This window comes from Chlamydomonas reinhardtii, chromosome 7 (genome assembly GCF_000002595.2).
Source record: "Chlamydomonas reinhardtii strain CC-503 cw92 mt+ chromosome 7, whole genome shotgun sequence".
NCBI classification, from domain to species: domain Eukaryota; kingdom Viridiplantae; phylum Chlorophyta; class Chlorophyceae; order Chlamydomonadales; family Chlamydomonadaceae; genus Chlamydomonas; species Chlamydomonas reinhardtii.
This window is the reverse complement of record NC_057010.1, coordinates 2,200,838-2,224,379: the sequence shown is the minus strand read 5'-3', so window position 1 is coordinate 2,224,379 and position 23,542 is coordinate 2,200,838. Positions and strand designations below refer to the sequence as shown.

Here is a 23,542-nt window from a genome sequence, read left to right as displayed (position 1 = left end):
CCCTCCCTCCCTCCCTCCCTCCCTCCTCCTCCTCCTCCTCCTCTCCTCCCTCCCTCCCTCCCTCCCTCCCTTCCTCCCTCCCTCCCTCCCTCCCTCCCTCCCTCACCTTCACGTGGTCGTAGTCCCAATTCGTCTTCAACCGCGTTAGCAGGTCATCAACAAGAGCGAGCTTTTCCTTCGCTACCCGCACCTCCTGCAGGCATGTTCAAAGCAGGAGCATGCATACCGGCGTGACCGATGTTTAGTCCATGCACACGGGCAGATACAGAAGCACTTCTATGCTAAGGCTGCCATAGTGTGCATGGATCAGGTCACAGAAATGCAGTTACCTGCAGGCACACCACATCCAGGCGCCCTGGCGACTGCAAGCCACGGGGCAGGGCCCAGCCGGCGTTGTCGATGATGGCGGCGAGGACGCCCTCCAGCAGGGTCAGGTCCGTGTCGCCCAATTTGTTAACCTCGTTGGTGGCTGGGCCAGCTGAGCCCGCCGACTCTTCGTCCCTGTCGCCTGTCTCCTCATCCCACTCTGCAGCCTTCTTGGCCGCCGCTGCCTGGACAGCTGCTTCAGTGGCTGCTCTTTGCACCGCCGCCGCGTGTGATGCTGACTGCCATGGCTTAGCCAGTGATGCGGCTGACTGCCTCATTGCCTTTGACGCTGCCCGCCTTGTCACTTGACCTGCTTTTACGGCCTCTGCCAGTGTCTCCTCCACCTCGCCCTCCTCCAAATCCTCCCCCTCTGCTGGCTCGTCCTCCTCCTCCATCGCCTCCCCCTCCTCCGACTGATCCTCCTTCTCCTCCTCCCGCTCCTCTGCCGCTCCCTTTTCTTGGCTGCCCACAGGGCCGCTCGCCACCTGGGACGCCGCTGAGGCCGCAGCGGTCACCTTTGTCGCTGCCACCGCTGCCTCCTTCAGGCTGCGGATGTTGTAGGTGACAATGTTAATTGGCAGCTTGACGTGCAGCAGCTCTGCGGTGCGGCCGATCAGGAGCGGTGCACTGCCCAGTTGCGTTGTGGTGCCTGCTGCCGACCCTGCTGTGGCACCAACAGCGCTGCCCGTCCCTTCGGCTTGAAGGTTGCCCTCCTGGTTAGACCGTGGGTCACCGGCCGCCGCGCCCGCTGCCGCCGCACTTGCCGCCGCACTCGCAGGTGCGTCATCGGTGTCGCCCTGTGTCCTGAGCGAAGCTGGGCCGTGTTCCGCCGCAGGCACATGTTGTGCCTGTGCGGCTCCAGAGGTCCCATCCTCCGCCTGAGCCGCCGCGCCTGCTGCCAGCCTGTCCACTGCTCTTGTAGCTACAGCCTCCCGTCTGGCTTCCACTCCGTACGCAGTTCGAGGACCCGCCTGAGGCAATGGTGGAGGCGCCGCCGCCGGCCCGGCTGGAGCCGCTGTGCTGCCCGCCATTCCTGGAGCACCGCCCGCTGCTGCTGCTGCTGATGCTGGCACGCCCGCATTGGCTGCAGCCGCCGTGGCGGCCTTTGCCGCCGCCGCGGCCTCGTCAGTCGCTACAGTCGCTGCGGCCACGGCGGCCTCAGCAGCAGCCGCAGCGGCCACCACCGCAGCGCTCGCATCTGCCGCGGCGCCCGAGAGTGGTCCCAGCGCCAGTGCCAGCTGCTGGACTTGACGGCTGACCGCGGCCCGCACTGAGTCCTCCGCACGAGCCATGGCATCTCCCAGCTGTCTCATCCCAGCCAGTATGGTGTACAGCAAGCCCTCCACCTGGACCGCGGCGGCCTTGACGCTGCCCTCCTCCTCAGCCGCTGCGGCACCGGTCCTTGGCGCGGTCTCGAATGCTGAGCTTTGCACCCCAGCTGCTGCCTGAGACGCTGCTGCTGGAGATGAAATGGTCCGTGAGGACACCAGTGTCGCGCCGCTGCTGGTCATAGCAGGCGCCGCTCCAAAGCTGCTCGCCACCGCCGGTGAGGGCGGTGGCGGGCTGTGGGCAGCAGCGGCCCCTGGATTGACGGGCGGTGAATGCGGCCCATTTGGTTCTCCCGCAGAAGCCACAGGCCCCGAATCGTACGATTGAGCTGCCGGCGGACTGGCGCAATGGACCGCACCGGGAGAAGCCGGTGACGTTGGTTTGCCCGTGGCCGTGCCGTCACGCTTTCCCAACGTGTCGTCGAGCTGCTCCGCGCGCCAGCAGCTGCTGGGCAGCTGCGAGGAGTCAGGCAGCTGCTGCTGCATCAGGTTGTGGCCCTCCACTCGGATGTACGCCACATACCGCCGCATGCAATGCTGGGTCTCTGGGCACAGCAGCGGCAGACCCGCTTGGAGCGGCACGTCCGGGGGCAGCAACATCGCGCGCCACTCGGGCCCCAGCGTCTGGGCCAGGATGGCGCAGGCGCTCTTGAACGGCAGGAAGCCCCTGGTTGCTGCGCGGTCCCTGAAAGCTTCTTCGCACACCAATGGCTGTACGGTGAAGCCCAGGCGCGGTGCCGCCGCCGGGGGGGACGGGCCACTGCAACAGCAGGGGGGCCTGGACCGCGTGGCTGCTCGCTCCTGTAGGCGCTCCACCCGGAATTCGCAGACACGGGGGCTGCTATCCACGGGCTCCCACACGCCTCCCACCGCAACGCCTCTTTGGCTGATGTGCGTGTAATGCATGCCGTCGCCGCCCGCTGCCGTGTATGGGCTCGCATGGGCACTGAGGCCACCGAGCAGGACAAGGCCGGTCGGGGTGTCCATGTCAACCTCCAGCAGGACACTAGCCGCTACGCGCAGGGCTTCAGCATGGGGTTCGATGTCGCTGGTCGCCACATAGTCAATGCTGGGATAGCTCGCGACGAAGCCCTGGAGGCTCTGAACTCTGCTGGTAACGCCACCTTCGAGGGCCAGTTGGTTGGCATTGGTTCCGTTTCTGTAAGCGCTTATCACGCAAATGCCTCTGGAAGCATTTGCGTGTGCTATGTAGCGTTCATGGCGAATCGGACGGGCTCCGAGCCCCCCGGAAGCTTGCATGCTGACCCACTTACATAAACACACGCATGTTATTGCGTGTCTATCGAATCATGATTTCGCAGCGTAATATATTTATAGACTAATCAGCCATTTACTCAAACTTGATTGATGATTGATGTTACAAGTTCATGCTCGTAGATTGGTCCAAACGAGCCAGGAAGCTCATGGACCGCCAAAACTAGTCTCAAAAGGATTATTCAAAAAGCAAAACAGTTCATGCAATAATATATCTAAATTGGTCGCGCCGTAAGGTCGTTACGTCGCAGCCTTATCGCGTGAATGACACGCGCTAAACCCCTCTGGTCACCACTGGCCATCGCGTCCATCATAGTCGCGGGAATCACCTCCCACAGCGTGCTTCTGATATCATCGTACGCCTTGCACTCAAGCAGCACATGCCTCTCATCCTCTACATGCTCCTCCCCATCAGCGTGGCAAAGCGGACATACTCTCTGTGCTCTCTCCCTGTGCGCACCCTGCGCACCGCGTGGGTTGTTAGCCTCAATCATCCACACGCCCATCCTGAATCTCATCATGGAGACATGCCATGCTCGAGGAATGTAGATTTGCGTGTGCCGTGTTTCCCCCATCCAATGCTTGTAACGACATATCTTCACGCCAGGCTTGACCCCTGCTTGCGTCACAAAATCCCGTGGATTAACCTCTAACCTGTTGCTAGCCCAGTCCTCCTCAAACTTCTCGCGTACCTTCCCCATGAGGGAGGCAACATCCAGTTCTTGCGTAGTAATGCGTGTAATATTGGCCTCGATATCAGCTGCCTCTCCACTGAAACGGTAGCCAAGGCCAACTCAAACTTGCATCAGAGGCGCTGCATGAAATACTTCACAGTCCTAATGCACCGTATCGCCGCATGAACAAAATCTCCAGCTTCCTTGCAAAAATACAGGTGATTATCCAAAGTGATACTGAATTGTTGAGTAGTCACGTGCCGCCCACCACACAGCGCCCGCCCTCATCCAAGCTCGCACTCGCACTAGCATCCGCGCGCATCGGCCTTAGTACCCCGCCCTCGTCCACGCTCGCACTCGCACTGGGACAGTCCAGTACACATACACCACTGCACACCGTCACACTGCTTCCACATGTCCGCCGTTAAGGTCTAGCATACTTAGACTGCAGGTCTCTCATCATCGGGCACCACAACCGCCGCACGCCCGCACGCTCTTACTACCCCGCCCGACACTGCTGCCCACCTCGCCCTGCCCCCTCCCACCCTCCCTCCCCCTTCCCACCAGCCACCCCCGCCGCCTGCGCCACCTCCGCCACCAGTCCCACCAGCCGCGCCGCATTGGCGGCCTCGTCCCACGACCGAGCCCGAGCCAGCGCCCGTGCCGCCACCGCCGCCAGCTTGGGCACATCGCCCCACAGCGCCGCCACCGCCGCCGCCACTTCCTCCGCTGGCGCCCTCAGGTCAAGCAGAAACACCTCCTCGCCGCTCCCACCGCCACTGCCAGTAGTGCTGGTGCCACCCGAGGCGTTAGCGGCGGCGGCGGCGGCGGCTCTGCCGCGCAGCAGGTCCGTTGCGCCCACGGCTCCATCGCCGTCGTGGACCACCGACGGCGCCCCCTGCGCACGATGTGTAACCGGCAGATGCAAACAGATTCGCAAGGCAGCGAACTTGTGGTACAAGCGACCTCAGGTGAGGCTGTGAAAGTAGCCGCGCACTTAGCCCCCAAGGCATGTTACACTTCCACCTCGAGGTTCCCCCAAGCACCTGCCGCCGCCCCGCGCCCCCGCGCCCGGCGCTCCCGCAGCCCCGCCCCCTCCCGCACTGCCCTCCCCACGCAACCCCCTCTCCCACCAATACACGCACCTGCGACGCCGCCTCCACGATGGTCATGCCGTACGCATCGTAGGTGGCGGGGTGGAAGTTGAGACGGGTGCTGCGGTACAGGTCAGACAGGTGGGCGGGGCCCACGAAGGACTCCAGGATGAGGCAGTCGGGCGCGGCGGCGCGCAGCCGCGACTTGAGCGCCTGTGGTGTGCGTGGGAGTTGGCAGGAGAAGCGTGCTTGGAGAGATGCGGATTGTGGACGGGCCAGAAAGGCAAAGAGGGGCTCGTTTGCTGAGTGTGCGTGGGCACATGCGTGGGTATCAATACCGGAACAGCAAAGAAGCTGAAATGCACGATTGACGTTGTCCCTCTACCACACGGCCGCACCTGCGCGTACTCGTCGTTGGCTGCACCCAGCAGCAGCGGCCGCACTCCCAGCCGCTGCAGCAGACCCCGAGCCGCCAGTGCCTCGACCACCTCCACGGACCTGTGGCAAAGGCAGCAGGCTCGCCAACATCAGCGGCCCGCTGACCCCCCTGCCGCTGACCCCCCCTGCCGCTGATCCCCCTGCCGCTGACCCCCCTGCCGCTGATCCCCCTGCCGCTGACCCCCCTGCCGCTGACCCCCCTGCCGCTGACCCCCCTGCCGCTGATCCCCCTGCCGCTGACCCCCCTGCCGCTGACCCCCCTGCCGCTGACCCCCCTGCCGCTGACCCCCCTGCCGCTGACCCCCCTGCCGCTGATCCCCCTGCCGCTGACCCCCCTGCCGCGGCCGCCGCTGGTGCCACGTGCGTGACCAGATAGTCCGCGTCTGAGCGGCTGAGCGCCACTGTCAGCAGCGCCCCAGACATGGCGGCAGACTCCAGACTGTGTGTGGGAGGGGAGGGGATGTGCGAAATGTCGGGGCGTTGCCAGGACCGTGTCAGCATCAGTTAGGACTGGCCGCTTCATGCCGTCGCCTGCAGCACGTCCCGCCCCGCGCCCTTCTCCGCTCCGTGCAACCCCTGGTGGCGCAACCCTTTCGCTGCCGGCCCCCCTTTGCCCAAGAGTACATTGCCCGGTTTGGGAACAGCAACCCCGTGAACCCATTCCCTCAACCCAACCCAACCCACCCGCGGATCAGCTCCAGGTCATCCCCCACCCCCGTACGGCAGAACACGCGGTAGTTGTGGTATACGTACGGCACCCCGCCAGTAACCCCAATAACTCGTAGAATCTGTAAAAGCCTCCCTGTATAACCAGCTCGCGCGCCTTTGTGCAATAAATAACAGTACTCCCATAACATTATTGTCGTGCCGTGACATAGAAAGAGTGATGCGACTAAGTTACTTATGGCGTTCTGCATAGCGACGGCATCTATTTCCTATGTGCATGCATGGACGTAGGAGGCAAAGTACATCGTCTGCGAGCACGGAAGCCGTCGCAGCGTGGACCGCGACCATGGGGTTGGAAGTGCAAGGCATGGCCCATCCGGCTACTTGAACCCATGTCTACGACTAAGCCTACCAACTCTCACCTCCTCCGCGTCAGCACCAGGGCTCGTAGTGACAGCAGCACCAGCGGATGCACGTGCTAGCTTGTGGCTGCTTACCCGCCGCTACAGACACTAGCGCCCCATTCGCAGCTGGTGCCGGGGTAGCGATGCCCGCAAAGGAGCCGGCGTCAGCTTCCGCAGCGCAAGCGCTCTCTTTAGCGTCGCCCAACCCATATGAGCCGCTGGGGGCGGTAGCGGCACCGGCGCCAGCTTCCGCGGCGCAAGCGCTCTCCTCCTCGCCGCCCAACCCATATGAGCCGCTGGGGGCGGTAGCGGCACCGGCGTCAGCGTCCACGGCGCAAGCGCTCTCCTCAACGCCGCCCAACCCGCATGAGCCGCTGGGGGCGGTAGCGGCACCGGCGTCAGCTTCCGCGGCGCAAGCGCTCTCCTCAACGCCGCCCAACCCGCATGAGCCGCTGGGGGCGGTAGCGGCACCGGCGTCAGCTTCCGCGGCGCAAGCGCCCTCCTCAACGCCGCCCAACCCATATGAGCCGCTGGGGGCGGTAGCGGCACCGGCGCCAGCTTCCGCGGCGCAAGCGCTCTCCTCCTCGCCGCCCAACCCACGTGAGCCGCTGGGGGCGGTAGTGGCACCGGCGCCAGCTTCCGCGGCGCAAGCGCTCTCCTCAACGCCGCCCAACCCGCATGAGCCGCTGGGGGCGGTAGCGGCACCGGCGTCAGCGTCCACGGCGCAAGCGCTCTCCTCAACGCCGCCCAACCCATATGAGCCGCTGGGGGCGGTAGCGGCACCGGCGCCAGCTTCCGCGGCGCAAGCGCTCTCCTCCTCGCCGGCCAACCCACGTGAGCCGCTGGGGGCGGTAGTGGCACCAGCGCCAGCTTCCGCGGCGCAAGCGCTCTCCTCAACGCCGCCCAACCCATATGAGCCGCTGGGGGCGGTAGCGGCACCGGCGTCAGCGTCCACGGCGCAAGCGCTCTCCTCAACGCCGCCCAACCCGCATGAGCCGCTGGGGGCGGTAGCGGCACCGGCGTCAGCTTCCGCGGCGCAAGCGCTCTCCTCAGCGCCGCCCAACCCGCATGAGCCGCTGGGGGCGGTAGCGGCACCGGCGTCAGCGTCCACGGCGCAAGCGCTCTCCTCAACGTCGCCCAACCCGCATGAGCCGCTGGGGGCGGTAGCGGCATCGGCGTCAGCTTCCGCGGCGCAAGCGCTCTCCTCAACGCCGCCCAACCCGCATGAGCCGCTGGGGGCGGTAGCGGCACCGGCGTCAGCTTCCGCGGCGCAAGCGCTCTCCTCAACGCCGCCCAACCCGCATGAGCCGCTGGGGGCGGTAGCGGCACCGGCGTCAGCTTCCGCGGCGCAAGCGCTCTCCTCAACGCCGCCCAACCCGCATGAGCCGCTGGGGGCGGTAGCGGCATCGGCGTCAGCTTCCGCGGCGCAAGCGCTCTCCTCAACGCCACCCAACCCGCATGAGCCGCTGGGGGCGGTAGCGGCAGCGCCGGCATCCATGCCGCCAAAATCAGACGGCTGGGCGGCGCCACCAGCAGCGCCAGCGCCGGCCGCTATGCCGCCAGAGCCAGACGGCCGGCCGGCGGCACCGGCAGATGACGCCTCCAGGAGCCTTCGGCGCCTACCGCGACGCGCCCTGAGAGTTGCAAAGTACTGGTGGAAAGCAGCTGCGCGCTCGGCGTCCTCGGGGCTCACATTGTCCTCCGTACTCGCCGACCTCAAGCGGCAAAAGCGCTGTATGTCCTGTTTGAACTTTTCCAGAAGTAGCTCTCGGTCGAGGTTGGCCATGCTTCCAGAATCGCTGTCATGGTTCGTGACGCCAATTCTTGCTTTTCGATGCTTACGCAATAGCAGTTTTCTGGAACTTAGATTCACAGCAACCTCTGTTGACTGCAGCACAGCGTTCTCGTCGATCTGCGGCAGGGTAGTTGCTGACACGAGAGGCAACTTTCGGGCCATGTTCCCAAACTACAACGAGAAATGTTGTACTCTGATGACTGCCCTTCTTGATAGCACTTTGCACTTTGGCGAGGGGCGCCAGGGACCCCTGCATCGCAGTCAAGTCTCACTCGGAGTCAGGGATATCCCATTCCGCGTGACCCCACGGCACGCCGACGCGCCCAGCGCACTCGGGATCCCGCTCCGCCCTCGCCTGCCCAACCTCCTTCGCTGATCTTGCCGTTGACCATGCATTTGTGGGGCGAGCCCCTGAAAGGCAGAGTTTTCTACGACACCGGTATCACCCCGCCCTCGTCCACGCTCGTGCTTGCAAGTCCTACCGTATACACATACACCGCTGCACACCGTCACACTGCTTTCACATGTCCGACGTTAAGTTCTAGCATTCTTACACTGCAGGTCTCTCATCATCAAGCACTACAACCGCCGCACGCTCGCACGCTCTTACTATCCCGCCCGACACTGCTGCCCACCTCGCCCTGCCCTCTCCCACCCTCCCCCTTCCCACCAGCCACCCCTGCCGCCTGCGCCGCCTCCGCCACCAGCCCCACCAGCCGCGCCGCATTGGCGGCCTCGTCCCACGACCGAGCCCGAGCCAGCGCCCGTGCCGCCACCGCCGCCAGCTTGGGCACATCGCCCCACAGCGCCGCCACCGCCGCCGCCACTTCCTCCGCTGGCGCCCTCAGGTCAAGCAGAAACACCTCCTCGCCGCTCCCACCGCCACTGCCAGTAGTGCTGGTGCCACTCGAGGCGTTAGCGGCGGCGGCGGCGGCGGCTCTGCCGCGCAGCAGGTCCGTTGCGCCCACGGCTCCATCGCCGTCGTGGACCACCGACGGCGCCCCCTGCGCACGATGTGTAACCGGCAGATGCAAACAGATTCATAAGGCAGCGAACTTGTGGTGCAGTCGACCTCAGGTGAGGATGTGAAACAGCCCCCACTCAGCCCCCAAGGCTCCACCTCGAGGTTCCCCCAAGCACCAGCCGCCGCCCCGCGCCCCCGCGCCCGGCGCTCCCGCAGCCCCGCCCCCTCCCGCACTGCCCTCCCCACGCAACCCCCTCTCCCACCAATACACGCACCTGCGACGCCGCCTCCACGATGGTCATGCCGTACGCATCGTAGGTGGCGGGGTGGAAGTTGAGACGGGTGCTGCGGTACAGGTCAGACAGCTGGGCGGGGCCCACAAAGGACTCCAGGATGAGGCAGTCGGGCGCGGCGGCGCGCAGCCGTGACTTGAGCGCCTGTGGTGTGCGTGGGAGTTGGCAGGAGAAGCGTGCTTGGAGAGATGCGGATTGTGGACGGGCCAGAAAGGCAAAGAGGGGCTCGTTTGCTGAGTGTGCGTGGGCACATGCGTGGGTATCAATACCGGAACAGCAAAGAAGCTGAAATGCACGATTGACGTTGTCCCTCTACCACACGGCCGCACCTGCGCGTACTCGTCGTTGGCTGCACCCAGCAGCAGCGGCCGAACCCCCAGCCGCTGCAGCAGACCCCGCGCAGCCAATACCTCGACCACCTCCACGAACCTGTGGCAAAGATCAGCAGGCTCGCTAACATCAGCGGCCTGCTGGCTACTGCTGCGGGGTTCCCACATCCTGATACAGCACTCCCGCTCACCATTTGCCAAGCCCAAACACATTCCAAGACCCTCTTCATCCGTCCCGAGGCCCATACGGTACCCCAGCCATGCCGCTATCCCCAAGCCCGCGCAAGCCATCCACCCATCCACCCACTCACGCATCCCGCTACTAACCCCCCCCCCAAATACTTGTCCACCCACCGCTCCGGCTCCTTCTCCGGTGACAGCCGGACCACACACGCCAGGTAGGGCCGCGCCGCCACCTCCGCCTCCGCAGCCGCCGTCGCCGCCGCCAGCTCCTCCTCCTCCAGGCTGTGCTGCTGCTGCCGCCGCGTCGCCTCCTCCTGCTGACCTGCTACTGCCGCTGCAGGCGGCGCCGACAGCGCCTCCGCCAGCCGCTGTAGGGCCGGAGGCGGCTGTAGCTGCCGCACGTCTTCCCGCAGCGCCGGCAGTAGCACCTGCAGAAACATGCCACGACCAGCAAGCCCGCGCACGTTTCCTTTCCACACTTGATCACTTTTCCCGCCAACAGCTCCCGACTCCCATGCCTGAGCTGCATATCTACCGTGTGTGGTAGGTGCGGCGCCAACCACGCACACAGACATTCAGGAACGCACCCAGACATGCGGGAACGCAAAGGCGTGACCTCACCTTGGGCCGCTGCTGTGACGCGGAGGCATACGGCGCCGCACAAGTCCCAGCGCCAGCGGCTGCCACTGTGTATGCCGCGCCACACCCGTTTGCTGGCGACGCCGCAGACGCCTTGTGCACGCCGTTCCCGTTTATGTGGGCGGCGGCTGCGTGGCGTGCACTGTCTACCAGCTGCTGCCGCCGCGCCCCATTCACATGTACCTGCGGCCCCGCCGCCGCCTCCTTCACCCCTGTGCCGGACGCCTCGGCTGAACCCGCTGACCCTGCCGCTGGAACTGCGCCCGCCGCGTCCTCCGCAGCTGCCATCGCTGCCGCTGCCGCGGCCGCCGCTGGTGCCACGTGCGTGACCAGATAGTCCGCGTCTGAGCGGCTGAGCGCCACTGTCAGCAGCGCCTCAGACATGGCGGCAGACTCCAGACTGTGTGTGGGAGGGGAGGGGATGTGCGAGATCTCGGGGCGTTGCTGGGAGCGTGTCAGCGTCAGTTAGGTTCGGCCGCTTCCGGCCGTCGCCTGCAGCACGTCCCGCTCCTTGCCACCTCCCGCTCCGTGTAACCCCTGCGGCGCAACCCTTTCGCTGCCGGCTCCCTTCGCCCAAGGTTAGATTGCCCGGTTTAGGAACAGCAACCCCGTCCCCTCAACCCAACCCCACCCACCCGCGGACCAGCTCCAGGTCATCCGCCGCCGCCGTACGGCAGAACACGCGGTAGTTGAGGTACACGTACGGCGCCCCGCCAGTGTACGGTGCCAGGGCGCGTACGGCAGCCAGGGCGCTCCAATCCACGCCGTACACGTAGTGTGGCGCGAAGGCGGCCACGGCGGCGGCCACAGCGCTGTCGCTGGCGCCCGCCGCGAACTCGCGCCAGGGCGCTCCCGCGTCCAGTCGGTGCCAGGAGCTGACGGGAACCTGTGGGTTGTTTTGGGGGTTTTGTGTGTGGGGCATGGCGGCTGGGTGGGGTGGCGGAAGGATGGGTAGGGGGACGGCGTGGCTTGTGGATGGTGTGGGGGGCTGGTGTCCATGCAGCTGTGCGGGGGGTCGTGGCCGGGCGTCGGTGTTGCGCAGGTGCGCAGGTGCAGCCTGTGCCGCCGCAGTCCCGCTGACGCGCAGCAAGGCTGCTAGCAGCCAGCCTGGCGGGTGCCCGTTCTCCTGTTGACAGCTCCATTCCGTGAAGGTGCAGTGCGGCTCCCGGCCCTCACCTCAACGATGCGGTATGCGCCCAGGTCGTCCTCGGGTTTGACCGCGTGCGCCGGCGCCGCGCTCACGACGAACACCTTGTGGCCCGCCGCAGCGAGCGCTCGCACCTGTGATCACAATTGTGTATCGAGACTGTCATGGGTACTACAGACCTTATGTGCTCTCCGGCTCTAGTCGTGCAACAGTCGAGCGAAATTTGTCGGCCACACCTGCGCGCAGGCGTACACGCCGTTGCCGCTGAATGTCCCGGCCCTGAACTCTAGAGTTATGAAGAGTATTCGAAGCGCTGAAGCGACGGGGTGGAGCAGTTCAGGCGGCATGTTGATTAAATGGGTTCTTACATGCGCAGTCCTTCATAACGGATACTCATCTATCATAAATAGAATGTCAAACTTATTATCCGCAAATATGAATTTGGTCAATGTCAATCTGTGTGCGTCCAGACAGCGCATGGGTGTGAGCCAGCCCGTCAACGACCGCACCCCTGGCTCGATCCCCCGGCCCTCCGTGCCACTCGCGGCCCTCGACAGACCCGCTCTCCCGCATGCTCATTGACAGACACGCGGAAGCACAGTTCCACTTATGCGCAACTATGATACGCGTGCGTGCTGACACGCAACACAAGCCAGTTTCCACGCACGTTGTGGTCTGTTGTGGTCGTGCACGACGTGCAATGCAACTTGGGCATTAGCCATCCAGCTAGCATAACAGCCGCAACTCAATTGTCCCAGGGTAGGCCTGGCGCCTGCTGGTCCTCACCAGCACTCCGCCAGGCGCGTCAAGCTCCATGCCGTCCATGGTATCTCTGAGTTTCACCTCTGTGCGAGTGGACTGTGGACACCAGGAAGGAAGCGGGGTGTTCAGCGCGAGGCAGCCTGCACGGTACGTAATGCGTGCCGCTGCCACTGAACACACTCCACTCATGGCTCCAACCCCCCACCCCATCCCCTGTAAGCCCCTTACCTCCACGGTGAGACTTATGTGGTTAATAGATTGTGGCTGTTTGGGTTGTCACCGTTACACTTGTAAAATGGTAATTGTACGTGACCATACATAGTATCAGGACTTACAGGCAGGGGTGAGTTTCAGGTTACCAGTGTCACGGGTATTCGCCGTCACTTCCCGCCACGCACACAACCTCAACTCTCAACACCTACGGCTGCGCCGGGGCCTAGGCCGCCGGCCGCCCCCCTTCCTCTGCCTCATCAAGGAAACCCCACAGCGCAGTCGCCAGCCGCTCCAACGTGGGCCCCGCGGCCGTGTCGGCCGCTGCGGGTGCTACTGCTGCTACAGCCCCCAGGCTGTCCCACGCCCGCTCTAGCAGCACGTCCACCTCCTCGTGGATCAGGCAGTAGCACATGGCCGCGTACGACAGCGCCTCCCGCCCGCCACCGCCATCGCCACCGCCGTTGCTACTGCCACGCAGCGGCCACACGCCCCGAGCAGCGGCCGCGCCCGCAGTCCCCGCCGCCGATTCTCCTGTAGCCCCTGCGCTGCCGCCACCATCGCCACGGCCACTGGTGCCACTGCCGTTCGGCGCGCGGGGGTCCACGTGCGCCGTGTAGGCAGCCCAGAAGGCCCGCATGTGGCCCACGTGGCAGCCCAGGCAGGAGGCCAGCACAGGCACCAACTCAGCAAGCGGGTCGCCGTGGCCCGCGTCCGAGAAGTCCACCAGCCGCGGCACAGGCGACCAGGCTGTAGCAGCAGTCGCGGCGGCGGGCGCGGCGGTGGATACGTCGGCGCCTGCGGCGCCGCCGTTGGCTGTAGCACAATCAGCGGCGGCCTGCGGCGGCGGCTGTAGCACCACGTTTGAAGAGGTGACGTCGCCGTGCAAAAGCAGCGGCGGCACGCCGGGGCCGGGGCCGCTTGCGGCGGCGCCCCCGCCGCCTGCTGCTACAGCCTCCTCCCCGCCCGCCCCCTCCCGCCTCTCGCCTTCCGGTGGCTGTAGCTGGAAGCCCAGCAGCTGCGCCGGGTCCTCCGGCAGGTAGGCCGGCAGTTGCTGCCGCACCCACACCGGCAGCTCCTCATCCGCGTCTCCCGCCGCGGGCCTGGCGTACGGCGGCGGCGGCGGCGGCGACTGGGCGGCGGCGCCGCCCTCAGCCGCACCCGCTCCTCCTACAGGCCCCGACCCACGGGCCGCTGGCTGCAGCGGCTGCGCCGCCGCTGCTGGCCCCGCCGCCACTGCCAGGCGCCGCAGCAGCCGGCGCTGCCGCCGCCGCAGGTGTGACACGAAGGGCCACCACGGGCTGTCCAGAGGCACGTGGCAGCGCCGCCGCGGCCGCTGGGGCGCCGCCGACGGCGCGGGCGCCGCGGCTGCGGCTGCGGCTGCAGCGGCACCTTCTCCTCGATCTGCCGAGGGGCCGCCACCTGCCTTGCCATCAGCACTGCTGCCGCCACCGTCCCGCGCTGCCGCCTCCTCCTCGCCGTCGCCTTCGCCGTCGCTGTCGCTGTCGCTGTCGTCTGCGCTGTGGGGGCTGCACACGCGGCCCAGACCCGAGACCCAGATGCGGCCGTCCCGGTCGTGCCACACGCCACGGCTGCGCAGCAGGCTCTCCCAGCTGCTGCCGCCCACGCCCGCCAGCGCTGCACGCGGCGGCGCAGCCGTCTCCGCCTTCACCTCCACCTCCATCTGGGGTTGGGCTTGTGGTGCCGCTGCCGCTGCTGTGCCGGAGGCCGCTACGGCTGCGGCTGCTGCTGCTGCTCGGTGCATGCGGCCGATGAGGTGTCCCAGTGCGGTGGCCAGTTGCTGCCGCTGGTGGTGTGAGAGCTCGTCCCACAGCTCGGGCAGCACGTGGGAGCCCTGCGCACGTGTGCGTGGAGGCGAGGAGGCGAGGAGGCGAAGCGAATGGGTGAGCCAGGAAAGGGACCTAGCGTGGTTGAGTGTTGTCCCAGACGGTGCGTCATTGCACGTCATCGCAAGCGTTCGTTATCGCAGCAATGGCGGAGCCGGCACCAAGGCATGTGTGTTAGTGCGGTAAGGAATTTCGTAACACCCTAGCATGCAGCAACAAGACCGCAAACACACACGCGCACCTGCATCCGCTGCTCTACCAGGTACAACAGCCGGTGCTCCGGAGCCGCGCGTGCCCGCTGCGACGGCTGCGGCGGCTGCGGCGGCTCCTCATGCTCCTCCGCTCCTCCCTCGCCAAGAGGCTTCACCGCCTCCACCTCCATTGGTTTCGGGTGCTGTGACGGCGCAGTGTTTGCCGTGCCCGCTGGCGGCGGCGGCGCAGCCTTCGTCCTCCTGCGCCCCGCCTCCCGCGGCGACAGGTCCGCCGCGGCAGCACTGCGCTTTGCGCCCTGCCGCCCCTGCCCGGCCGCCGCCTGCGCCCCTTGCTGCTCCTGCTCCTCTTGCTGCTCCCCGCCCGCCGGTGCCTGCTCCTTTACAGGGTTGCTGCTGCCGTTGTGGCAGTGGCGGCGGCGGCCGCCGCTGACGTGGCGCGGCTCGTCCGCGTCCCCCGGGCCGTGCGCCTCCGCACCAGCCTGGGGGAACCGGACCGACAGAAGGCCACACGAGGCAGGCAGCGGCACCTGGTCCGCCGCCTCCAGCGCAGCCGCCGCCGCCGCGGCCGCAACGCCGTGGGAGTCGTCGCTACCGCCGCCCAAGCCAAGGGCGGTGGGGCCGAGGCCGGTGGTGTGGGCGGCGGTGGCGGTCAGCCGGCCGCGCAGCAGCAGCGGCACGTGCGCCTCCAGTGCGCACATCAGGCCGCGCATGGCGGGCAGCTGCATCGGGGCAGCGAGGTGCAGGGGGGAGGGTGGGTGGTTTGAAGTCCAGGGAGCAGGGCGGTAGGGTGTGGAGTCAGGAACAGGGCACTGACAGTGCCCCAGCGCTTCACCACATGCTGAGGCATTTAGGGCACCCGGGCACAAGCAAGCTCCCCTTCCATAAATGCGCCATAAGTCGTACCTCGTGCGTGAAGACCTTGACCGCCACGCCATGAGCCCCTTTGGATCCAGCGATTGGTCCCGAAGATCCAGCCGCAGCAGTGGATCCAGCTGCCGCCGCCGCCGGCGCCCCCGTCAGGAACACCAGGGCATCCGCTCCCACCAGCGGCATCAGCTCCAGACCCAGCAGACCCCGACCCTCCGGAGCGCCCACCAGCGCCTGTAGAGCCAGCAGCGACTGCGACTGCAGCGACTGCGACTCCGCCGCCCCTCCCTGCAGCGCCTGCGCCTGCCCCTGCTCCGATCCCGTGCCGGCATGCCCGTTGCAGGGCCCGCCGCCGCTGTGCGCGCCTTCCTCTGCGCTGCTTCCTCCGGCAGCGCCAGCCGCCGCCGCCGCCGCCGCTGCCGCCCGCCGCAGCAGGGTGTTGTGCTGTCGGGCCACGGCGGCAAGTACGGCAGCCCAGACGGGCGCCGCCGTACTGGCGGCCAGGCAGCAGCCCAGCGCGGGCCGCAGCTGGGGCCGCTGCTCCCACAGCCGCCGCAGCCAGCGGCCCAGGATGCGCTCACGCCGCCAGCAGCGCAGCGCCGGCGGGGCGTCGGGGCCCTCCCACGGCCCGCCTTCGTCGTCCTCCTCCTCCGGCTGCACCGCCTCGTCCGCCTTTCCGGACGACGTCGCTGCCTCCGCCTCCTCCTCCTGCTCCTGCTTTGACGCAGCGCTGGTGGTTGTAACTGTGGTTGTAATTGTGCGGGTGCGGGTGCGGGTGCCGTGAGCGCCGCCGCCGGCTGTAGCAGTAGCGGCAGCGGCAGCGGCAGCGGCAGCGGAGCGGGGTCCCAGCGGCAGGAGCGCTACTGCGCCTGCTTCCACCTCCGCCCCCACCTCCGCCTCCGACCCCGCGCCTGTCGCCGCCGCCACTCCCCCCTCACGGGATGGCCGCGCCGGTCCGAGTAGCCAGCGGCTAGCCAGCGGGCGAATGCTGCAGCCACCACTGTCATCGCCGCCGCCGCCGTCTCCTGCACCCACCACCGCTGCCGCCGCCGCTAACTCCACGCCGCCGCCGCCGCCGCCGCCGCCGCCGCCTCCGCCCTCCACGCCGTTCTCATCCAGGCAGCTGGCAGCAGGGTCGCTGCCGCTCTCGCTGCCACTCCCTTCCACGTCACTGCTGTCGCTGCCTCCATCGCCTACCCTGCCCGCCTTGTCCCCAGCCCCCTCGCCCTCCACCTCCACCTCGACCTCGCTGCCACTGAAGTCCTCACTCCCGCTCGTGTCGCCGCCGCCGCTGGCGCTGTCCCTGGCCGCCGCTGCCGCCCTGGCGGCTGCGTCCGCCGCCGCCGCGGCGTCCGCCGCCGCCATGGGTCCGGGGTACGCCGCCCGCCACGCCGCCACCTCCTCGCGACTGCGGACATACACACACACACACACACAGTACACGGTCCGACAACATGTCGTACAAGGAGATACCGTACGGCGGTACCTCTCCCACCCGTCATCCTCCCTCCGCCCCTCCCTGCATCCCGCCCACCTCCCAAACCCGCACCCCATCACCTGTAGTAGCTCAGCGGCTGTCGGAAGTAGGCCGACGAGCCAGCCGCCATGTAGGCGACCACGCGCGGCAGGTTGGCGTCGCCCACGTAGTTCTGGGTGACCGCCACCGCCGTCTCCAGGTTCAGCACTGCGTGCCACCAGCCGCCGGGGATGTACACCACCTCGCCTGCACAGGCGAGGGTGAGGGGCGGACGGAGGCGAGGAGGCGGGGTGAGGGAAGCGGGGTTATGAGGACGCACGTTGGACAGCGAACAGGATGCCATAAAGATTGGGGTTTGGGTTTGAATGCTGGTAAGTGGATGCTTGCAGGGTACGTTGAGCAATAGGGTAAATGGAATGGGGTAAGTGGAATGAGCTACTCAACGTGCGGTCACACGCGCCCCTTTACCCTTCGGCCTGCACGGGTCTACCCACACACGGCTCTAACTTCTCGCTATTTAACCCCGCCCCGCCCCGCCGCGCCCCGCCCCGGCCCGCCCCGCCCCTGTGCCCAGCCCGCCCCAGTGCCCACCCGGCTCCTGCACGAACTCGATGGGCCGGCGCTCGGGCGGCAGCGAGGGGTAGACCTCCAGCCACCACTGCAGGCTGGTCAGGCCGTCGGCGTCGTCAGGGCGGGCGTCCTCGCCGTCGTCCGACAGCGCCACGCCCGGCGGCGGGCTGTGGGGCGGGTACAGGGCCCAGCGCTTGCGGCCTGGCGGGGCGAGGGCGGGGGCGGGGGCGAGGGTGGGGTGAGGTTGTTGCCATCATTGCCATGAGGAAATGTGAGGTGCCAAGACGCAGCGTATGCCAAGCGGGGTGAGGAGCCAGGAGGGGCGAATGGCACATGGTCACACACACACACATGCACATACACACACGCGCTCCCCTATCTCGTGTTTGCACATACACACACGCGCTGCCCACGCACCCGACAGCAGGGCGTTCCATGCGCTGGTGAGGGAGGGGTCCACGTGCCAGGAGGCGCCCGCACGTGCCGGCCCCAGCACCAGCCAGCGGTGGTGCGGCCGCCCGCCACCCGGCAGCACACCCATGTAGTCCTGTGGCGGGGGCGGGGGCGGCGGCGGCAGCAGCAGGCGGGGAGATAGGGCGGGTGCGGGTTGCTAGATTCAAGAAATGGGCTGGGAGGTGCGGGTGGGGGCAGCCGGGCAGGTTGTGGTGCGGGGCGGATGGGACGCAGAACGCATACAGGCTGGGCTCACAGGATTGCAGACTGCGGTAACTGCTACCGTAGTGGTGTGTGTGTACGGTATCTGTTTTATGGGAAAAGGGGCCAACGATGACCGAGTAACGCCCCTGCCGAAAACCCCCAAACCAGGGGTGCAGCACCCCTGCCCCCCACCTGTTCAAACACGGCGGGTATGTCGTACATCCGCCGCAGCCCCGGCGCCGCCTCCACAAAGTCCGGGTCGAAGATGTACAGAGGCTCCTCGTCAGCCTAGGCGGGTGGGTGGGTGGTGGGGGGTGACGGGGTCAGCGGGGTGGAGGGGCGGAGGGGAGGGGTTCCATGCATGTTAAATAAGACGAGAGGGCGTAGCCACGAGCAATAGGGGTGAGGGATACTGGTCAGTGGTTGCCAGCGGGCTGGTCGCGAGTGCCCGTACCCGCCAACAAGTGCGGTGGGCGCGTGTGTCGGCATGACCGGGTGGATGCAAGGGCTTGGATGCGTGAGCGTTGGCTTTCATGTGTTCCTGTTTCTTGGGGGCACAGCATAAGCCCACGACCGGCCCAACCGCAAGTTCCAGGGTCTGGCCTTGCAGGCCCCGATCTTCCGCCTCCCGCCTCCCCCCGCCACGCCTCCCCCCCCACCTGTCGTGCCATGTAGTCGACGTAGGCGGGCAGCGTCATGAGCGCCCGGCCGCCGTGCGGCTTGGTGACCTTGAAGGCCGCGGCGGGGAAGGCCGCGCACAGCGCCGGCAGGCTCCAGCAGGCGGCTGCGGCAGCAGGCGGCAGTGCGGGGATGTGGTGTGGGTGTGGGGCAGAGGCGGTTGCTCGCGCCGGCAGAGCACCGCCAGCATGCCATGCCGCGCGTCCAGCACAATTTCCTGCCAAGCCTCCCGCTGCCCATACCCCCTCCCGCCACCCAAGTCTCTACGCTCTGCCCATACTCCCTCCCACCACCCAAGCTCCCACCCCAACCTCCCGCGAAACCTCCCGCCGCCCTAACTCCCGCCCCCGCACCTGGCCAGCTGTCCTGCAGGCCCTGCAGCAGCACCGGCAGCCCGGGGCCGTCGTACAGCCGCCGGAACTCGGCTGGGCTCATGCCAGCGCCCGCCGCCGCCGCCGGCCCGCCCGCCGCCACCACCCGCGGCACGGTGGCGGCGTCTGGCGGCGGCAGGAAACCGCGCAGGTCCACATGGCAGCGATACCTAGGATGGGTTGGAGGCGGAGGGTTGGGGAGATGTGGAGGTGGGCGGTTGGGGGCATGTGCAGGCGGACAGGTGGACAGGATGAGGCAGCCGTACAGGGTACCGTAAGCCTTGGCGGTCGCAGACGTGCAGCGCGCACCCGAGTCCCAAACACGGGCAATTAAACCGTACCAGCGCTGATGCCGACACGGGCAGGGACGGCGCACCATGTGGCTCCCACCCTGGCCGCATGGCCCCGCAGCCCTCCGAACCTGACCCATGCCGCGCACGCGGCCCCACACACACCCACAGCCCCACGCAGCCCCCCACACGCCTCCCACCAGCGCTTGTACAGGAACAGTGAGGCCAGCCCGGGCAGCGGCGCCGGCGGGCGGGCGGCCGCCGCCACGGCGAGGGGCGGCACGGGCCCGGCACGGGGCCGCCGGTAGCTGGCGAGCGCGGTCTGCCGCCAGTTGGCCTGGACGGGGTTTGTGGGGGCCGGGAAGTTTGATGTGAAGGAAAGGTCCTATGTGATACTAATGGTTTGTTGCGGTGTGCCTCGCTGTGTTTGTACTGTTGAGCCCGCGCCGCCCGAGACGCCAGCGTGTCAGCAGAGCCTGAGCCCCACTCCCGTTTGCCCGCCCTATGCCAACCAATCCACCCGGGGCCCCCTGCCGCCACCTGCCTTGTATTCCACGAGCCCGTTCTGCAGTTTCAGGCTGAGCGCCAGCCACAGCGGCTCCTCGCAGCCCAGCACACGCAGCAGCCGGCTGACGCAGGAGACGCGTACCATGTCCTCAACGTCGAGCAGGTACATGATGTAGGATAGCAAGTGATCCGGCAGCACGCCCAGCGAGCCAAGCCCTTCCTCTCGCAGCTTCGCGTCTGCGGACAGTTCCATTGCACCGGTGCTGTCGAGCCCCTTGTTCCCATTTGCCGACAACTCCTGGCTCGCCATCGTGCACAGGGCTCGCGCTGGCTTCAATGCGGTATTTGAGCTTTTTCTCATCAGTATTGTAAGTACTTCATTGTGCTCCTGAAAGTGCGCACGAAGAAATGCTTCTTCCCCAAGACTGTACAGTGCTAGCCCCTGTCTTTCAGCCGTGTGTATACGTCCCCGTCGGTGACTTTTGAATTACGCATCAATCGGTTGATACTGCCCTGTTCCGAATGGAAGGCCAGTCAGGATCCGGTTCCGTTCCATGCTTGCCCGAACGTACCCTTCGTAGCTCTCCTAGTCTCCTCTTTGCCTGTGATGTATTTAATAACGCTACAGACAACACGATGAACTGTCTTCATACTCAAAGGCAAGCTCTGGGGCACCGACTGCGAACCCACCAACGCGTTCGCCCCCCGGCTCGCCCGCGAGCAGCGAGCGTGAACAAGGAAGCAGCGGTGCAGGCGGCTGTAGAGGTACTAGCGAGCCAGAAAATATCAGGAGATGGAGGCAGCGATGCGCTGGCCTCCCTTCAGGGTGAGAGCGTCGCTGAAGCTGCTCCTCCATGACTGCACGCTGCGCCCCTTACCTTCAGCCCCCTCTTGGTAACCTTTCCCTTCGCCTTCCGCTCCCTTCCACCCCACAGAATCCGCCGTGGTTGACACGGCCTTGCCCTCCCCCTCCTCCCCCTCCTCCCCTTCCCTTGCCTCCTCCACGCCAGCTGCCACCGCCGCCTTCTCCAGCCCTATAGCCCATCCCGCCGTATTCGTGTCGGGCCTTGTGCTGTACAGTGTGGTGGCCGTGGACGTGTTCCACCCAGACTCGGCACACCTGCTGCAGGTGCGTGTGTGTGCGTGTGCGTGTGTATCCTGGTGGGGTGTAAATGGTGGGTGGTGGGTGGTGCGTACTGGGGGTTAGGGATGCGTGCTGGGAGCTAGGAGCCTTGTGCTTGCACTTTCGGAGTCGGGCTACTGCACGTGCGGCTAGGCATGGTGTCCTCCCCTGTGCATTCCTCCTAGATGTCTGCACTTATGCAAGTCACACCCCTCTGTCCCCGCGGCAATCACACTCACCATCCCCGCGCGCCCGGCACCAGCCTCTGGACTCGGGGCTGCACGAGTGGGTGCTGTCGAATCTGGATCCAGGGCTGCGACGGGCGCTGTTTGGAACCGTGCTGAGTAACGGCTGGCTGCTGGCAGCTACCATTGGCTGGATCTTCACAACCGCCACAGCCATGGTGCGTGGCCGAGCGGGGAGTGTTGAGTGGGGGATTGTAAATTCCAGCCCGAACGAAACCAAACCAAGTCAAACTGGGGAGTGGAGGAAACGTGGGCACCCACAAGGGTGGTAGCACAGGGCAGCGGCAGGGCAGGCGGGGCCTGTGGTGGCGCCAGGGAAGGGTATTCCCAAAGAACAGTACCGTAACCTCCGAGGCTCAGCTTCATGGTGCGCGGCCCTGAAGCTCGGTGCCTCCCCGCCCCCCGCCCCCTGCAGACCCGCAACAACCCCCTGGGCTGGCAGGCGTGTGCGCTGGGCTGGCTGCTGTGGGTGCACTTCGTGGGTGAGCAGCACGGGCCTGGGGGGGAGGGCGGGTTGTGAACACCATACTCAACCAAACCAAACCGAGGCAAACTGGGGAGGGCGGGTGGCGAACCCGTGTGGATGTGTGCCGTGTGTGTGTGTGTGTGTGTGTGTGTGTGTGTGTGTGTGTTAAAGAGCACAAGGAAAACGTTGTGCAAAGACAGTGTATGCGAGTGTGTGTGTGTGTGTGTGTGTGTGTGTGTGTGTGTGTGTGTGTGTGTGTGTGTGTGTGCCGTATGTGTGTGTATGTGTGCGAGCACGGTGTGGTGGGCTGCTTGGCGTGGCCACAGCCACGTCCACCGCAACTCTCCGGACGTCGCCGCACCGCTTTCTCGTCATTATGCCATCCCCGCACCCAACCCCGACTCCACGCCCACGCACTTGTCACTCCCTTTCCGCGCCTGTCAGGCCCCGTGGAGCACGACCCTACGCTGATGGACATGCTGAAGCAGTCGTTCGGCCGCCTGCGCCCCTCGCCCATCCACCGCACCGCCTCCTTTCCCTCCGGCCACACCGCCGCCGACGTCATGACGGTAGGCGCGCTGCTTTTCGTACTGCTGCCCGTGGTGTACGGCAGCAGGCAGCAGCAGCAGGGGCAGCAGCAGCAGGAAGGGCAGCAGCAGGAGCAGGGGGAGCAGGGGCAGGGGCAGGGACAACGGCAAGCAGCCGGCAGCAGTGGCAGTAGCAGTGGCGGTGCAGTGGCCGGCTTCGCGCAAGCGGTGAAGGACAAGATCTACGCGGCCCAGGTGAGACCGGGGGAGGCTGCACGGGTCCCATGCCTGGTCATGTGCTGTGCAAGTTTGGTGCCTGTGGTGGCTCGTGGTCAGAAGTGGAGGTGCGGTGACCGGTGTGTGGCGCCCCCTTGAGCATCTGCGTGTGTGTCCGTGTTCTTGGCAGTGCGCGCGTGTCCGTGTGCAGTGAAATCCGGATGAAATTCCTACGACTGACTTCATTCCAACCTGCTCCCCATGTTGCCTGTACACCCGTGCCGCCTGCGCAGGAGCACGCGGGCCCCCTGCTGGCCGCGTCCGCCGCCACCACGGTGGTGGGGCGTGTGGGCGCCGATGCGCACTGGCTGAGCGACACGCTGGCGGGCGGCGGCCTCAGCCTGGCGCTGGTGTCGGGGCTGGCCATGGCCACGGCGCAGCTGGCGCAGAGGCAGCAGCAACAGGAGCAGGGGCAGCAGGGGCAACAGGGGCAGGGGCAGGAGGGGCAACAGGGGCAGTAGCTAAGGAGGCAGAAGCTGGGGTAGCAGCAGGGGTAGCAGCTGGGGTAGCAGCAGAGGTAGCAGCATGGGTAGCAGCAGAGGTAGCAGCAGGGGCAACACGGGCGACAAGGGCGTGTGCGTGTGCGATGGGACAGCGTTAAGGCAGGTTGGCGGGCGACAAGGACAGTAGCGCGGAGGAGCAGTAGCGGTAGCATTGTGGCAATAGTGGCAGTAGCGACCAGGGGAGGAGCGGTAGCAGTAGTAGCTGAAGTAGCATTTGCAGTGGAGCTGCAGGCGGGCGGGTTGTGGCTAGGACGTGGCCCGCTGTGGCTGGCTGGCCGCATGCTGCCGCCTAGCTCCGACAGAATTGTCTGGCACCGTGCGCGTTCATGGGTCACTGCATGTAAGGACGTGGGCCATCG

At 66.5% G+C, this 23,542-nt stretch overlaps 5 protein-coding genes across 5 annotated transcripts in view; 1 reads left to right on the top strand and 4 right to left on the bottom strand.

Annotated features, from left to right (window-relative positions):
* CHLRE_07g327250v5 (uncharacterized protein) overlaps window positions 1-3,148 on the bottom strand; it is a 5,595-nt gene extending 2,447 nt beyond the window's left edge. Inside the window, exons 1-2 of the mRNA XM_043064115.1 lie at window positions 330-3,148; window positions 107-193 (exon numbers count right to left, since the gene is read on the bottom strand). Coding sequence (XP_042922683.1) covers window positions 107-193; window positions 330-2,681 — 2,439 coding nt within the window. The 5' untranslated portion in view covers window positions 2,682-3,148. The remainder of the gene's footprint in view (window positions 1-106; window positions 194-329) is intronic.
* A 48-nt stretch (window positions 3,149-3,196) lies between these two features.
* On the bottom strand, window positions 3,197-8,188 carry CHLRE_07g327226v5 (uncharacterized protein). Its single transcript, XM_043064114.1, has 6 exons — window positions 6,339-8,188; window positions 6,264-6,285; window positions 5,477-5,614; window positions 5,136-5,235; window positions 4,789-4,950; window positions 3,197-4,541 (listed from the first exon to the last, which is right to left on the bottom strand). Exons 1-6 carry the CDS (start codon window positions 8,029-8,031, stop codon window positions 4,143-4,145), a joined length of 2,514 nt encoding a protein of 837 aa, XP_042922682.1. The 5' UTR covers window positions 8,032-8,188; the 3' UTR covers window positions 3,197-4,142.
* A 58-nt stretch (window positions 8,189-8,246) lies between these two features.
* Window positions 8,247-12,008, bottom strand: CHLRE_07g327200v5 (uncharacterized protein). Its single transcript, XM_043064113.1, has 8 exons — window positions 11,832-12,008; window positions 11,625-11,729; window positions 11,084-11,334; window positions 10,431-10,848; window positions 9,981-10,237; window positions 9,627-9,726; window positions 9,280-9,441; window positions 8,247-9,044 (listed from the first exon to the last, which is right to left on the bottom strand). The coding sequence occupies exons 1-8, from the start codon at window positions 11,940-11,942 to the stop codon at window positions 8,613-8,615; spliced, it is 1,836 nt and encodes a 611-aa protein (XP_042922681.1). The 5' UTR covers window positions 11,943-12,008; the 3' UTR covers window positions 8,247-8,612.
* A 98-nt stretch (window positions 12,009-12,106) lies between these two features.
* CHLRE_07g327150v5 (uncharacterized protein) lies at window positions 12,107-20,528 on the bottom strand. The gene is made up of 11 exons (XM_043064112.1): window positions 20,081-20,528; window positions 19,737-19,873; window positions 19,229-19,416; window positions 18,857-18,981; window positions 18,390-18,485; window positions 17,958-18,087; window positions 17,562-17,741; window positions 17,051-17,216; window positions 15,530-16,901; window positions 14,656-15,345; window positions 12,107-14,422 (listed from the first exon to the last, which is right to left on the bottom strand). Exons 1-11 carry the CDS (start codon window positions 20,351-20,353, stop codon window positions 12,794-12,796), a joined length of 4,986 nt encoding a protein of 1,661 aa, XP_042922680.1. The 5' UTR covers window positions 20,354-20,528; the 3' UTR covers window positions 12,107-12,793.
* Window positions 20,529-20,628: 100 nt separating this feature from the next.
* Window positions 20,629-23,539, top strand: CHLRE_07g327100v5 (uncharacterized protein). Its single transcript, XM_043064111.1, has 6 exons — window positions 20,629-20,869; window positions 20,979-21,172; window positions 21,429-21,569; window positions 21,827-21,893; window positions 22,322-22,659; window positions 22,914-23,539. Exons 1-6 carry the CDS (start codon window positions 20,680-20,682, stop codon window positions 23,139-23,141), a joined length of 1,158 nt encoding a protein of 385 aa, XP_042922679.1. The 5' UTR covers window positions 20,629-20,679; the 3' UTR covers window positions 23,142-23,539.
* The last annotated feature ends 3 nt before the right edge of the window (window positions 23,540-23,542 follow it).